The sequence below is a fragment of the Silurus aristotelis genome (assembly GCF_946808225.1).
Source record: "Silurus aristotelis genome assembly, chromosome: 26".
NCBI lineage: Eukaryota > Metazoa > Chordata > Actinopteri > Siluriformes > Siluridae > Silurus > Silurus aristotelis.
Window position 1 is genome coordinate 11409851 of NC_139599.1, and position 18013 is coordinate 11427863.

The 18013-nt window shown below is 37.0% G+C and overlaps 1 protein-coding gene across 2 annotated transcripts in view; it reads right to left on the reverse strand.

Annotated features, from left to right (window-relative positions):
* cabp7b (calcium binding protein 7b) overlaps nucleotides 1-12012 on the reverse strand; it is a 38473-nt gene extending 26461 nt beyond the window's left edge. For both annotated transcript variants that reach the window (XM_083532017.1, XM_083532018.1), the window contains exon 1: nucleotides 11251-12012. In XM_083532017.1, the coding sequence (XP_083388143.1) occupies nucleotides 11251-11359 (109 nt within the window). In that variant the 5' untranslated portion in view covers nucleotides 11360-12012. The remainder of the gene's footprint in view (nucleotides 1-11250) is intronic.
* Between the last annotated feature and the right edge of the window lie 6001 nt (nucleotides 12013-18013).

Sequence of the window (18013 nt, forward strand, 5' to 3'; positions counted from 1 at the left end):
CAGGTCTAATCAGTAGATTTTTCCACTGGTAGACTCCAGTCAAGGTGTAGAAAAATCTCAGCACAGATCAGGAAAAATGGGAGGCACCTGAGCTTATTTTCAAGTGTTGTTTCATAGGGTCTGAATACTGTTATACATGTGATATTTCAGCTTTTTTAAGATTAGAAAATGTAGATATTTTTAGAATTGTATTTTCAATATGTCATTATGAAGTAGTGAGTGTAGATAAAAAAAAAATAAAAACCCAGTCTGATTGAATGCAGAATCAGGCTGCAAGGGGGTCTGAATACTTGCTGAATGCATTGTATATATATATATATATATATATATATATATATATATATATATATATATATATATATATATATATATATATATATAAAATGAATACTATATGTAAAATATATAAAATTACCATATAAGTGCATCCAAATGCTGTACATTAAGGTTTGAAGATATAAGATTACAGTAGTTTGTACCAGTAACCTTACCTGATTCTTTTTTTCTTTTTATCCTGACTCAAGGATACATAAATTAATCTATATACCAAATAGTTTAAAAGTTATGGGCATAATCACAGTAATAATAAAACAGGCGAAATACCAGTATTTATACATACTAATTGCTATGTATGACGTATAACGTGTAGGAACTCTCATAAACATATATGCCAAATTATTATTATTATTATTATTATTAATATTATTATCATTATTATTCCTATTAAGATTTATATTATTATTCCAAATATAATTATTAATATTATTATTATTGAACATTATTATTAATATTAATATGATTAAATAGTATTATTAATAATAATAATTATAATAACTACAATAATAATTTAAGTCTTTGACTGCCATCTAGTGGTCCCCTGTCACTAAAACATCTTTGGAAGATAATATTTTTCCCTTGAAAATCATAAATTTGTTCTTTTATGACAATTATATATATTGGAATTGAACAATTCTGAAATAATGTCATCTTCACTGCTCAACAGTTGAAGGAGTTTTTGTCCTGTCTATACCATGCTACCAGAACACCTTTTCCACAAAATAACTAAGGCATTTAAAAAAAAAAAAAAAACATTATTTTGCAGAAAACACACTGATCAAAATTAGAGAACAACAATAACTGTAGCATGAAAAAAAAGAATACAACAAAACAGTCGGCAATTAGTAGGAAGTGTTCAGGCCTTCAGGCTGACTGACTTCTGTGGCCACAGGACAGCACTAGTCTCTCACACTGCTCTGGTGTGATTTTGGTCCACTCTTCTTCCAGTCTCCTCCACAGTTCGATGACTGTAGTGGGTTTCTTGGCCATAACTTTGTTGCCAAGGATTTTCCAGAGGTTCTTTATTGGGTTGAGATCAGGACTCTGGGCAGGCCATGTCATTATTTCAATGTTTTCAGTTTTAAGGAACTGCTTTAACCGTTTTTGCTGTGTGACATGGAGCGTTGTCCTGCATGAACACTGCGGGCTGATTGGGTGATGAACGCAGGGAAGGAACCATATGTTGTTAAAGAAGGTTCTGATAAACATTTGCATTCACTCTGCCATGTAACTGTATAAGAGGCCCAACTCCTGCTGCAGAAAACATGCCCCAAACCCTGACACTTCCTCTTTTCACTGACTTCTTTACACACTTTGGGTTCAGTCTTTCTCCAGTTTGTCGCCGAACATAATGTTTCCAATCGGACCCAAATAAATTAAACTTGCTTTCATAACTGAAGTGAACTTTGAACCAGTTCTCCTCTGTCCACACAACATGCTCCTCAGCAAAACTTAGTCTAGCCTTTTGATTCTTTCTGCTAATAAGAGGTTTGGTCCCTGCAGAGTGGGCTTTCAGTCCAAATGCTCTTAAACGTCGAGACACTGTATGACGAGACAGATCCTTACCCTGTTCCGCGCTGAACTGGTGAGCATTTCCAGCTGCAGTGTGGAAACGATTGCCCATTGAGATACTCCACAGTATCCTGTCCTCTCTTTTATTTGTCTTCTGTGGACGACCAGCCTTTTTGGCGGACTTGAATGAGTTTGTGATGATGTAAAGATTCAATATTCTTGAAATCACAGATTTGGAACGACCAACTTGTCTTGCTATGGCTGATAGGGTCATCCCTTTGGCCTTCATCTGGACAACCTGCTGCCGGAGGCTTTCAGTCACTTTAGAACGGCCCACCATCTTGCAGAGTCAGTGAAACTGGAAGTTAGGCTGCCAGTTAAATAGGGGTTGACAGATAATCAAGGAAATTAGCACCAGGTGCCAGATTAACACCAATAACTGGGAGGTATCTGAAAGTGTTCTCTAATTTTGATCAGTGTGTTTTCTGCAAAATAAAGTTTTTTTTTTTTTTAATGCCTTAGTTATTTTGTGGAAAAGGTGTTCTGGTAGCATGGTATAGACAGGACAAAAACTCCTTCAACTGTTGAGCAGTGAAGATGACATTATTTCAGAATTGTTCAATTGTTTATAAATTTTTCGCTAATTTTGATCGCCAGTGTGTGTGTGTATATATGTATATATATATATAACACGGAGTTTGAGCTCCCTCCAAAGATTCTCTATTGGGTTTAGGTCTGGAGACTGGCTAGGCCACACCAGAACCTTGATATGCTTCTTACAGAGATGGTTCCTCAGTGCAGGTGACATTTTTTGGGGTCTACCACTAGATTTTTTGTCCCATAACTCTTTTAAGAAATTAAAAATGACTGTCTTACTGCATCCAACCTCAGCAGCAATGGTGCGTTGCTAGAGGTCTTGCTTGTGCAGCTCAACAATTCTGCCACTTTTAAAAACGGAAACCTTTTTGCTTTTGCTATCAGGAGATCATGACATTGTGACGGTCTGAAGGACAATGACATTTAAGCCACATTTTTGCACAGATTTAAATTTTAAAGGCTGTGGTCTTAAACTTTTGATCAGCTGATAAACAGCCTTTCAAGTTTAAGTGCATTTTTCAATAAATTGCCTACTCTCAATTTTTTTGTCTCTTGCTCTTGTTTCTTCTTTTGGAATTTTAAAGAAGTACTTACAACCTGGTTATGATCCACCAGCGTGAAATGTGTATATTTGGAATGTTTCCCACGGTCTTAAGATTTTGTTCAGAAGTGTGTGTGTGTATATATATATATATATATATATATATATATATATATATATATATATATATATATATATATATATATATATATATTTATATATTTAAATATATATAATGATACTGCATTACTGATTATCTATATATAGATAAAAAAAAAAAAATAAAAATAAAAAATAAAAAAATAAAATATACATTTATATATTAATAAATAGTAACTGGTTTAAATGTTTGTAGGGCCTACAAACATTGAGATTAATTTTTTTGATTTTTAAGAGATTAAATTGGCCCTTGCGCACTGGGTGGCAAGGGCCTGATGGCTTACTTGTCATTTCCAGAGCAGTTTTGTTACAGGTTGGATGATGTGGCATGGGTTTGTTAATAGAAAGGCTGGTCTGAGTATTTTAAAACACACAACAGACTGTAGAATTGTAAAATAATGCAGAGAAAACTAAAATAAACACTCCAAGTGTAAAGGGTTTGCAGGCTAAAACCATTGTTTAATGAATTAAGATCAGAGAGGAATTACTAGATTAGTTTGGAAGCTATAGGAAGTATAGTATTTTAACATGTATAAACACTCTTTACAACCATGGTGAGCAAAAAAGTGCCTCAGAGAACAAAACACCTCAACCTTTGAGATTCCACTTATGTCAGCTGAGAACAAGAATCTAAGATTATCGTGATTTACCAAAACCAACAAACTGGAAAGATGTGAATACATTTTTTAATTTTTTTTATTTTTAATGTTCAGCAGTAAGAGGTTGTAGCTCAGTGTTTAAGGCATTTGACTTTCTCATCCAATAGTCATGAGTTCAAATCCCAGCCACACCAAGCTGCACTCCTGAGCCCCTGAGTAAGACTTTTAACCCCACATCGGCTCAGTTGTATGAATGAGATAACTGTTAGTCACTCTGGATAAACATGTGGCAAATGAAGTAAATGTAACCGTGTGTCTATTTGGAGTAAGCCATGGATGTAACACTTATTTCAGTTAAAAAAAAAATATTTCAAGAGCCTTGTACCAAGCTGGCAATTCTCCTCCAATCTCTCTTATCCACAAGGGGCATCCGTTCAAAGAACTGCTGCTTAGTCAGTGTTTTTGTTTTTTGCACCATTTGATGTAATCTCTAGAGAAAATTCCAGAAGATCAGCAGTTTACACTTGGTAGCAAAATCCATGACACTAACAAAGTCAAAGAGATCAAACTTTTTGTTGACCTGTATCTACTTTGTTTTTGTTTGCATTGAGCTGATGCCACATGCTTAGCTGATTAGGTAAGTGAATGACTGTGCAGATGTACAGTGTTACTAATAAAGTGGATAGTGAATGGAGGTTTCAAAATCATGCTTGTTTTTGACATATGCAGGTTTCTTCTTTTTGACAGTAACAGTAAGTTAACAGCGGTTGACATTTCTGATTTGCAACAAGCATCTGCAGTACATGGATATTATGAGCAGAACCTGCTACTGCAAAATGATATTTGTTGTTTAAATCATAGGTGGATGACTTCTGCCATCTTGTCATACATTGCTTGGACTTGCTATACACCTAAGTATACTGTAAATGATGCAGAGCTGTGACTATGGAAAGCCAAAAGGGTGAGACAGTTTTGTATGTTATTAAGTAACAAAACAAAAAAAAAAAGCATTTGAGTATGCAAGGTGAAACAATTTGTGTAAATCATGTGTATGGTTTTAAATTAAATTTGCAGATGGCAAGTTGAAAACCATGCATAAAATATCTATATAAAATATAATACAACAGTGCTTGGACAATTATAAATGTTATGTTAAATGTAAAAAAACAATACACAGACATTTTGTTCAGTTGTGAAGTTATAAGCATCTAGAATATATAATTAATTTGATTTTGCATAAAAATTAAATTTTATATATACATAAATGTAATATACAAACATTAAAAACTAACATTTGAACATAGTAAAGCCACAGTAAATCAAGTATGAAAACAGATAAATTACTGTTGTAGTAGACAAATGCTATAAAAGAGAATGAAACGGAGAAACGCAGCAAACTAACAGGCTTAATTAAAAAAAAAGAAAAAATATACATTGGTGTACAAATGCGTAAACATTCGATAAAAACCAAAAACAGTGGGTAAAAACACCAGTACCTGCCTTTTGTAATCCCCTTGTGGCTGATGAACACAAATATCCATAAGCACACTTCAAAATCTAGTGGAACATCTTCCCAAAAGAGTGGAGGGGATAAAAAGAGCAAATTGGGACTAAATGTGGAATGCAATGCTCAAATATCACAGACCGTACTTATGACCAGTACTCCCAATACTTTTGGAAATATAGTGTAGTTACAAATTCTATTATATGATATTTATAGCTATAATAACACAGGAATCAATATGTGGTTGTTTTCCCTAAAATATAGAACATACAGAAAGCAGGTGGAAAAATCACTGTAAAAAAAAAGAGTTTTAATGGTGAAAGAATGTAAAAAAAAAAAAGCAAAGAGTAAAAACCTGTAAATTATAAAACATGAAATTTCTGTTTATTTAACAGTACTGTTAAAGTAAATACAAGTAAATGTAATACTTTTTGAGTTATTGCTCTGTAAAAACTATTCCCTACATTAGTTTACTAGTATAAAAGTGTGAATTAAAACAAATGAGTGAATTCAGACCCTGATGAACACTGCTGCTGCTAACAAGCTGAATTTCTTTAAAGGAAAAAACAAGAAACAAAACCACAACTGACATACAGTTACAGCCTTAGATAAAATCAATTAAATTAAAACAGGATGATTAAACAACCCCAAAAAAAAGCATTACCAGCTTTATTTATTACAGTTTGACTTTATTTCTGTCAAATATCTACAAATTATTCCTTGAAACTTGACGGTTTATATTTGATAAAAAATTTGTTTGACAGTTTGCTTTTGTGGTTGCTTTAGTTGAGCTCTTGTTTTTCTCTGGTTGCTTGTGAAGCACATTTCCTATTACAAGAAAAGTTCCAAAATATGGGTTTTGAATATCTAATCATGATATAATCATTCTTTTAAGGTTTACTTAAATAATCATTTTGTTACAGTACTATGACTCTACAAAATAATTTAACAATAGATTGTAAAATATATACAAAACAAACAAAAAAATTCTCATGGAGAGAATCTACTTTATAGATGCTTCACTGTTTCAACTCACACAGACATCAAAAACCAGCAAATGAAACTCAGGAATGGTGATCATTAACAAACTTTCATGCTGCAATGCATGCTGGGTGCCAGGATAGTACGAAACTTCCAACATGCATTGCTGCATGAATAAATTATTCAGCTGAATGTTCATATGTTTTTATTTTTATGTTTTTTGGTTTGTTCACCAAGACTTTTCACCAAACAAATTCCTGCTTTTTTGTGGGTTACCATTGTGCAGGAGAGTAGAGCCTGTGATTAAGCCAAGCATGGAAAGAGAGCTATTGGTGTTATGAGCATGTTGTTTTACACTGTTAAAAAAAATCTAACACAAAAACTTTGTTTAAATGGGTACTATACATTGTAAAAATAATTTTCTGTAAAAAGCAGTAAAATTATGTCATCTTAAGTTAACTCATCTTGTTTGCAGAAACTGACTGCACTTAACTTCGCCAATGTCCATTTGTTTATAAACTAGTAGTGTTTACATTTACATTGTGGCATTTGGCAGATGCCCTTGTCCAGAGCCACTTACAAAAGTGCTTCGAGTCTCTATTAATGAATAAATCTACACTGGTCCACTAGATTACAGACTTATGATAAATCAGCCTAAATCTTTTATTTATTTATTTATTTATTTTTAACAATGCATTCTTGGAAAGTATTTAAATAATGCAAACATATTAGTCCTCAATGTATTTTATTTAGGTTAAAGACAAAAAACTTACAGAATTATGAAAAATCATTAAAAGTATCAATTCAAATCAAATCTCTTGCAGATAACAGCAGCACACATTCATGTACAATTGAAATTATAAAAGGGATTCCCACTGCATCAATCCTACACAGTTACTGCCTTTATATAAAGCAACATACAGCATGACATTAATATTTCTCTGTCTGTCCTCGACTTAAACACAGGCTCTACTCTACTGCACAACGGTAACCCACAAAATACACAACAGGAATTTGACTGTTAGGTTTTACAGTATTTTGCTGTTTTTTTTTCCTCTTGATTTTACGGTAACTCAGCAGGGCTGAAGTGACAATGAAGTGACAAATTAAATGAGGATTGAACTTAGATGGACACCTGTGAATAAGGATCACTGAAGGGAAGAGAACAAAAGCAGAGAATCACAACTTACAGCCGAAGATGAAATCAAATGAAAATAAAACAAATTAAATCTCTTAAAAAAATTTCAGCAGAGGATGATTGAACAAAAACAGCTTTACCAGCTTCACTTATTAAAAAGCTCTTATTGAGATTTTAGGTGTTTAGGTGTGTTCATATGAAGGCACCATAATGAAGATTAGTGTTTGCTTTAGTGCTGCTCTGGAACCTTGCCATTTTAAAACTAGCTTCATAAATAAACAAACAAACAAACAAACAAACAAACAAAAAAACAAAAAAAAAAACCACAATGCAAAACAGATCAATGCTGTGCACTGTAACACGGTCTACTAAAAGTAATAAATCAAATATACAGTATAATATAAAATGTAGAAAATAGTGGATAATTTATTTTTACTGCAATGCATGTTGGGAGTTTTTGTACTATTCCGGCATCCAGCATGCATTACAGCATGAACATTGTTAATGTGCTGATTTTTTATGTCTGTGTATCTAAATGGTTGTATAGCTCTAAATGTTTTTGGCATAAAATATCTATAAAAGAAATCATTAATAGATTGAAAAGTTGCCCTGAAGTCATAATACTAAAAAAAATAAATTAGAAAGCTTATTAGAAGCCACCCATAAGCGATTAAAACTATGAAGAGTGGAAAGTCAGTAGGACCAGATGACATACTGGTAGAAGCATGGAGATGTTTAGGAGAGATGTCAGTGGAGTTTTTAACAAGATTATGAAACAAAATTATGGAAGGTTGAGATGATGCCTGAGGAATGGAGAAGGAGTGTGCTGATCCCGGTTTTTAAGAATAAGGGAAATGTGCAGACCTGCAGTAACTACAGGGGAATAAAGTTGATCAGTCACACCATGATTGTTATGAGTTATGAGAAAGAGTAGTGGAAGCCAGGCTGAGAAAAGAGGTGACCATCTGTGAGCAACATTATGGTTTCATGCCGAGGAAGAGCACCACAGACGCATTATTTGCTTTGAGGATGTTGATGGAGAAGTATAGAAGTATTCCTTATTTCCTATAGTATTATAGGAAATAAGGAATTGCATTGTGTATTTGTGGATTTAGAGAAAGCGTACGACAGGGTGCAGAGAGGGAGCTGTGGTACTGTATGAGGAAGCCAGGTGTGTCAGAGAAGTATGTGAGGGTGGTGCAGGACATGTATGAGGACAGTGTGACAGCAGTGAAGTGTGCAGTAGGAACGACAGACTGGTTCAGGGTGAGGGTTGGACTACATCAAAGATCAGCCCTGAGCCCTTTCCTGTTTGCAGTGGTAATGGACAGGTTGATGGACGAGGTCAGACAGGAGTCTACCTGGGCTATGATGTTTGCGGATGATATTGTGATTTGTGGTGAGATTAGTAATCAGGTTGAGAAGAGCCTGGAAAGGTGGAGATATGCGCTGGAGAGAAGGGGAATGAAAGTCAGTAGGAATAAGACAGAGTACATGTGTGTGAATGAGAGGGAGGGCAGTGGAGTGGTGCGGTTACAGGGAAAAGAGGTGGAGAAGGTGGAGAAGTTCAGGTACCTGGGGTCAACAGTGCAAAGTAATGGAGTGTGTGTTAGAGAAGTGAAGAAAAGAGTGCAGGCAGGGTGGAGTGGGTGGAGAAGAGTGACAGGAGTGATTTGTGATAGTAGGGTATCTGCAAGAATGAAATGGAAAGTTTATAGGACTGTGGTGAGACCTGCGATGTTGTATGGATTAGAGACAGTGGCATTAAGTAGAAGACAGGAGGTGGAGCTGGAGGTAGCAGAGCTGAAGATGTTGAGGTTTTCGTTGGGAGTGACGAGGATGGACAAGATTAGAAATGAGTTTATTAGAGGGACAGCGCATGTAGGATGTTTTGGTGACAAAGTGAGGGAGGCGAGATTGAGATGGTTTGGACATGTGCAGAGGAGGGACATGAATTATATTGGTAGAAGAATGCTGAGGATGGAGCCACCAGGTAGGAGGAAAAGAGGAAGACCAAGGAGGAGGTTTATGGATGTGGTGAGGGAAGACATGCAGGTAGTTGGTGTGAAAGAGGCAGATGTAGAGGACAGGGTGGTATGGAGACGGATGATCCGCTGTGGCGACCCCTAATGGGAGCAGCCGAAAGAAGAAGAAAAGGAAAGTACTAAGAAATACATTCCTCCTGTAAATGAATGCCTATTGCTTTGTTTACGGAACATATATATATATATATATAATATTACTATATATATATATGCCATATATTATTACCTACTGCGCCTTCTTTACATTGATCATCCCTGTATATATGGACCTCATACCCTATTTATCTTACTGCTATTTATTGTAAATAGCCCACTTATGCACTTCTGGTTAGATGCTCGCTGTACCTTGCACAGTGACAATAAAGTTGAATTTAATCTAATCTAATCTAATCTAATCTAATCTAATCTAATCTAATCTAATCTAATCTTTGCCATGACATCCTTTAGATACGATTGATGTCAACTTTTATTTCCATGCACTTTTTTCACTAGGATCTAAAATTAGTGATGGGCGATGGGCTCTCTTGTAGCAAATTCTTCTGTAAAATGGACTCTTTTACAATTCAAGCCAATGAATCCTGCCACTGTCATCTTAAAAAAACAAATCTTTAAGATGACCCATTGTTTTGGGCACATAATGTTGCTGAACCTAGACCAGACCAACTGAAGCAACCCCAGTTCACAACACTGCCCCTGCAGGCCTGTACAGTAGGCATATAGGTGCCATCACTTCATCTGACTTGCTGATGCATCCATCACTTTGGAACAGGGTAAATCTAGACGCATCAAACCACATTAACGTTTTTAGCTGCTCCAGAGTCCAAACACTGTGTTCTGTAGCAAACAGAAGGTTTTTTAAATTAACGTAAATAAGTGTTTTTCCTAAACCTGCACAGCTGTTTCATTCCAATCCCTTGAGTTATTCCTGCATTGAGCATGTGGAAATGCTGGAACTTTCACAATTATAAAAAGCCATGAGTTCTACTGTTGTTTTCTTCTGATTTGAGTTCACCCAATGTTTAAGTGATCGCTAATCATGACCATTCAAAAATTTTATCTGACCACATTTATTCTTAAAAAAAAAAAAAAAAAGACCCTAAGCTGCCCTTCCAATTTTTAATAATGCGTTAAACAGTTTTTAGCCCATTTTTAATAGTTTCAACATTTTTTTCTATCTGTGTGATGCATGTCAATAATTTTGACCCTTCATTTTTAAAACAATCAAAAAATAAATAAAAAATAGTTGTTTTAAAAATGAAAAGCTACTCACTGCATCAGTAAGGGTTAAACAACTTGTTGCCAGCTGAAACATATTAATCACTGCAGTAATTATCCAGTGGAAGGCTCCTACTGATTTTTGGTTAAATCCAGGTAGGGATTTTTTTGGCCAGGCCGTGTATATCAGTGCATTGCATCAGTAAGGACTTGTAGTCAGGATTGGAATAACTAATGCAGTTAACATCAGTTAACATTAAAAAGCTTTTTTAATAAATAGGGTCCAGTTATTAATTCTGATTTGATGTTAATTAATGGTATACATCGGAGACCATGATGCACGCTTTACTGAATTATTTTGTACACCTGAAGAAAAATATCAGCTAAATATCTCAAACAAGGCGTGTTCTGCATTAAATTGTTCTGTTGCAGCACACTTGTGTAATCACAAAGCCATCTGTAAATGATCCAACAGTAATTTGATGAGCCAGATGGATTTGGGAACTCTTCATGGGGATGGAAACTATCATGTTCTACTTTAGCAAAGTATCGCCAAAATTATACAAACAAAAACTAAACAAAATTGTCAACAACAAGAAAAAAAAAACAGGAGTTCCACTCACCTTCCACTTCATCTTCGGGGAGGGTAACAGGAGATCCGTAAGAGAGGATGTCTGGCACCGAGCACAGTCCCCTGTACATGAACCTGGAGGGCACAGCGCGCACTGGCATCTCTGCGATGACAAAAGCTCGGACTTCACACAGCGCGCCGTCCTTTGGACACTGCGGATTCCCTACATGGCGCACAGTGGAAATTCCACAAAACAATGATTCACTCCTTGTTTTTTTATTAAGAGAAGACGCATCGAGGAGCGCTCACTCCATGGAAGTGACTGGTGCCTGTGAATCTTTCAGGTTTCAGTCCCATAAAATGGCGAAGGGATGCACAGAGCGATCAGGATTGAGAAACAACCCGAGCGAACCTGCGTGTTGCTCAGATGTTAGCAAGGTCCAATTTGTATCACTAGATAAAACATTTTTTATAAGATGAACGTTAAACGCACCGCGGAAAGTACTGTACACGTGTGGTTAATATTTAGCTCTTTTTTCCCTGAACCGCTGAAATCCTACAGGTAGTTAAATGTCCTCTAGTTGCTGCGGTTCGAGTGGATGAAATCGCTCCAGACGACCGTGTTGAATCAAGTTTTCCCAGCAGCTGTCTTAAAGATGTTCTTTCGTTTTTAGATGCAATGAAATGCTCCGCGATGTACACGCTGGCTTCCAAATAAGGCGCTGGCCCTGATGGTGAAGGGAAAACCGCTACGTCTTGCTTGCATTATATTGCAAGACTGTGAGTCTACTCTCAGACCGCTCTCGTCTAATGCGCACAGGTCTCTGATCGTGGCGCGTGCGTTCACGCGCACGTTTAAAAGGGACGCGCACTTACACCTTGAAGCATTCTGTGCAATTGTTGCACGTGAGAGGATTCACACTGAATGCGCGTAGAGTATATATATATATATATATATATATATATATATATATATATATATATATATATATATATATATATATATATATATAGATATATAGATATAGATATAGATATAGATTGTATTTGCGGTGTCACGCATTTATGGTTTTAAATCTAGCAAATGAAAAATTACAAATAACTGACTGGTAAAGTTGTGCTTTTTATTTTTAAGGTAAGAAAATAATAATAATAATAATAATAATAATAATAATAATAATAATAATAATAATAATAATAATAATTTATATATATATATATATATATATATATATATATATATATATATATATATATATATATATATATATATATATATATATATATATACACACATTGGGAATATATAATAAACAACCTTAACGAAATATATGACCTCTAAAATAAAATACAATCTCCCACAAGATAGAGCTTTTTAGAGCCCACTGGAGGCATTGGCCTGAAGCTGCAGTTAAGTGTGCTCCTGTCATGCCCTTCATTACTCTATTTGCTGTAAAGCCCTGTCTCAGTGCCAGCCTGCTTGACAGCGTATCTTCCCACGGGCTAATCTTAAGGTTTTATCTGCACCTGAAGAGACAACTGCAAGTAAATATACTGAAGTGCTTTAGCACAAAACTTTAAGGTTTTCCACAAGAAACTATTGTTGAGAAGCACACTGGAAATTGTAATAAATTATTTTAGCCATATATTTTAGTTCCCTGCCATGATATGGTCATAATGGTCTGATAACTGCAAAACATTGCATTTTGTCAGTAATTCATCCTAAGGATTTACATGCTTTTAGAGACTGTTTAATAATGGGGAAATTACTTGTCTACAGTCAATAAACCACTTACAATAAATGCAAGGCAGTGGAACCATTGGCAGAGGAAAGAAGATATAATAAAAAATTAATATGCACAAAATAATCAGATTAATAAAAACGTTGGTTTATTTAATGAATTCATCAGACTTCTTCACTGTCTAAATCAGGATTATTGCGTTTTCTTAAAGTTCTATTTATTTTTTTCAGATTTTTGAATAATCATGCACTGCACATGATTATTTGATTATGGTTTGTAAAATGTGGTAACTGCTGGACATGTGTTTTATGTGTCTATAAACACTGATTTTTTGACAAATTTCTAATTTCACTGATTATCTGCCTGACAGATTTCACTGCCATTTTATTCAGTTTTATTCCATGTTTTTGAATGTCAGAATTTTACCCTGTGACAGTATCCCAGTCTCATTTATACATTGATGCTATGAATTCTCTATATCTTTATCTGTCATTTTGAAGAATGAATAAGTAAGCAATAAGTATTCGTGACCATTGTGACAATTACTTTTTAAATAATTGCTATAGGTACATTTTAGCGGTCAGTTGCTGTTTAAAAAATAAGTTTCTATATAAATCTTCTCTGTCTTTTTGTATTGTTATGGTTTTAAAATTTAAAAGGAATTTTTTCTGCCTTAAATAATTTATTTTATATATGAAAATATTAATATAATGCTAAACATATTAAGTCAGTAAATAGAACCATATATCCTAACATGAAATAAATATTATCTTTAAACCATCAGGGCTGACGCTGCTGAAAATCTCATCAGAGAAACCCTGCTGGGCTACAGTTCACTCTTCAAAATTCTATTGGGGATATTGATTGCCTCTGAAATTGCCTTAGGCAATGTCTATGTGGATGATTGTTCATTGTGGCTGTTTTCATAGAAACTTGTGAGGGATCAAAATGTAATCAGTTTATCAGCCACAGTGGTAACACAATGTACACAATGTTGAACCTTTAGAATTGATCTGTCCAAAGTACAAGGAGCAAAGACAACAGGATAAAAGCACAACATTTGAACTAAAAGTAAAACAAAAGAGAATTGTGTGTGTGTGTACATGTGTGTATATATATATATATATATATATATATATATATATATATATATATATATATATATATATATATATATATATATATATATATATATACGGAAAGTATTCAGACCCCCTTAAATTTTTTTACTCTTTGTTATATTGCAGCCATTTGCTAAAATCATTTAGGTTCATTCTTCTTCCTCATGAATGTACACATAGCACCCCATACTGACAGAAAAACACAGAATTGTTGACATTGTTGCAGATTTATTAAAAAAGGAAAACTGAAATATCACATGGTCCTCAGTATTCAGACCCTTTGCTCAGTATTTAGTAGAAGCCCCCTTTTGATCTAATACAGCCAGGAGTGTTTTTGGTAAAGATGCAACAAGTCTTTCACACCTGGAAAATAGGGGATCCTCTGCCATTCCTCCTTGCAGATCCTCTCCAGTTCTGTCAGGTTGAATGGTAAACGTTGGTGGACAGCCATTTTTAGGTCTCTCCAGAGATGCTCAATTGGGTTTAAGTCAGGGCTCTGGCTGGGCCATTCAAGAACAGTCAGTTGTTGTGAAGAAACTCCTTCGTTATTTTAGCTGTGTGCTTAGGGTCATTTTCTTGTTTGAAGGTAAACCTTCGGCCCAGTCTGAGGTCCAGAGCACTCTGGAGAAGGTTTTTGTCCAGGATATCCCTGTACTTGGCCGCATTCATCTTTCCCTCGATTGCAACCAGTTGTCCTGTCCCTGCAGCTGAAAAACACCCCCACAGCATGATGCTGCCACCACCATGCTTCACTGTTGGGACTGTATTGGACAGGTGATGAGAAGTGCCTGGTTTTCTCCACACATACCGCTTAGAATTAAGGCCAAAAAGTTCTATTTTGGTCTCATCAGACCAGAGAATCTTATTTCTCACCATCTTGGAGTCCTTCAGGTGTTTTTTTAGCAAACTCCATGTGGGCTTTCATGTGTCTTACACTGAGGAGAGGCTTCCGTCGGGCCACTGTGCCATAAAGCCCCGACTGGTGGAGGGCTGCAGTGATGGTTGACTTTCTACAACTTTCTCCCATCTCCTGACTGCATCTCTGGAGCTCAGCCACAGTGATCTTTGGGTTCTTCTTTACCTCTCTCACCAAGGCTCTTCTCCCCCGATAGCTCAGTTTGGCCGGACGGCCAGCTCTAGGAAGGGTTCTGGTTGTCCCAAATGTCTTCCATTTGAGGATTATGGAGGCCACTGTGCTCTTAGGAACCTTAAGTGCAGCAGAAATCTGTTTTGTAACCTTGGCCAGATCTGTGCCTTGCCACAATTCTGTCTCTGAGCTCTTCAGGCAGTTCCTTTGACCTCATGATTCTCATTTGCTCTGACATGCATTGTGATCTGGAAGGTCTTATATAGACAGGTGTGTGGCTTTCCTAATCAAGTCCAATCAGTATAGTCAAACACAGCTGGACTCAAATAAAGGTGTAGAACCATCTCAAGGATGATCAGAAGAAATGGAAAGCACCTGAGTTAAATATATGAGTGTCACTGCAAAGGGTCTGAATACTTAGGACCATGTGATATTTCAGTTTTTCTTTTTTAATAAATCTGCAACAATGTCAACAATTCTGTGTTTTTCTGTCAATATGGGGAGCTGTGTGTACATTCATGAGGAAGAAGAATGAACTTAAATGATTTTAGCAAATGGCTGCAATATAACAAAGAGTGAAAAATTTAAGGGGGTCTGAATACTTTCCGTACCCACTGTATATACACATGTACACACACACTGTATTAGGTACACCTGTCCAACTGCTTGTTATAGCAAATTTCTAATTAGCCAATCACATGGCAGCAACTCAATGCATTTAAGCATGTAGACATGGTCAAGACAATCTGCTGCAGTTCAAACCGAGCATCAGAATGGGGAAGAAAGGTGATTTAAGTGACTTTGAATGGGGCATGGTTGTTGGTGCCAGACGGGCTGGTTCTGAGTATTTCAGAAACTGCTGATCTACGCACAACCATCTCTAGGGTTTACAGAGAATGGTCAGAAAAAGAGAAAATATCCAGTGAGCAGCAGTTCTGTGGGTGCAAATGCCTTGTTGATGCCAGAGGTCAGAGGAGAATGGCCAGACTGGTTCGAGCTGATAGAAAGGCAACAGTAACTTAAATAGCCACTTGTTACAACCAAGGTATGCAGAAGAACATCTCTGAATGCACAACACGTCGAACCTTGAGGCGGATGGGCTACAGCAGAAGAAGACCACACCGGGTGCCACTCCTGACAGCTAGGAACAGGAAACTGAGGCTACAATTCGCACAGGCTCACCAAAATTGGACAATTGAAGATTGGAAAAACGTTGCCTGGTCTGATGAGTCTCGATTTCTGCTGCGACATTCGGATGGTAGGGTCAGAATTTGGCGTCAACAACTTGAAAGCATGGATCCATCCTGCCTTGTATCAACGGTTCAGGCCGGTGGTGGTGGTTTAATAGTGTGGGGGATATTTTCTTGGCACACTTTGGGCCCATTAGTACCAATTGAGCATCGTGTCAACGCCACAGCCTACCTCTGTATTGTTGCTGACCATGTCCATCCCTTTATGACCACAGTGTACCCATCTTCTGATGGCTACTTCCAGCAGAACGTGCCATGTCATAAAGCGCTAATCATCTCAGACTGGTTTCTTGAACATGACAATGAGTTTACTGTACTCAAATGTCCTCCACAGTCACCAGATCTCAATCCAATAGAGCACCTTTGGGATGTGGTGGAACGGGAGATTCGCATCATGGATGTGCAGCCAACAAATCTGCAGCAACTGCGTGATGCTATTATGTCAATATGAACCAAAATCTCTGAGGAATGTTTCCAGTACCTTGTTGAATCTATGCCACGAAGGATTAAGGCAGTTCTGAAGGCAAAAGGGGGTCCAACCTGGTACTAGTAAGGTGTACCTAATAAAGTGGCCAGTGAGAGTGTAATATATATATATGTCACGCGGCGTATATGGAGGCGGAGGCAGAAATATAAGCCGGCGTTTTTATTACACAACAAGGCAGAGCCAACATAAACCGGCAAACGGCAGTCCGTAATACAAATAATAAACACAATAATATCCACGGTGCAGGGTGCGGCGCGGAGGCAGAGACGGAGAAGCATCAGAAGTCCTAGGAGCGAAGGGGAACGCACACGCCGCCGTGGAGCGAACGAGGAATCCGGAAGGAGATGATGCGAAGCGGGGGCCGCGTACGCGGAGCAGCGAGCCACCAGGAACCTGCACAGACCAACACGAAACTACACACACGTACATACAATAACCGACAGTCTGTGTAGGCGAGCGTGGGGTTTATATGGGTGGTGCAATGGAAAACGGAGATGAGCCTCAGCTGCTCCTTGTGATGCCGGATTGCGAGCAGCTACAGGCGGGCGGGGCACGCAATGGAGCAGGAGCGCGGTGCGTCAGGGCATCCCAGGGAAAGACAGCCTCCAAAGGGGGCGTGGCAGGGGGATTCCTGACAATATATATTTGCCAACTGTGGCAAGGAAAACTCTGAGATGGTATAAGGAAGAAACCTTTAGAGGAACCAGACTCAAGTCAGAACCCATCATCATCGGGTGGCACCGAATGTGCATTTATTGCAGTTACATTATTGAGGTGTGTAGTAATAGGTGCGTAAATGTAGAACTTTTCATGCAGCCTGTGGTCCTGAGCTATTGCAGTGGACTGTTGATATTAATTACAGTCCGAATCAGTCCTCCAAGTTCTTGAGCTGCTCAGCAGCTTCATTGATTGTTAAGCTACACAATGAGACAATAAGACCATACAGAGATGCTACGTAATCGGAAAGTTTACTTCTAGCTGCATGTGGACCTAGTAAAAGTACTTCTGTCTTATCCAAGTTGAGCGGAAGGAAGTTAGCAAGCATCCACTGTCTAATGTCCTGTACACACTCCTTAACATTGTTAAGCTGATCTCTCTCATCTTCGTTTTGTATGAAACATACAACTG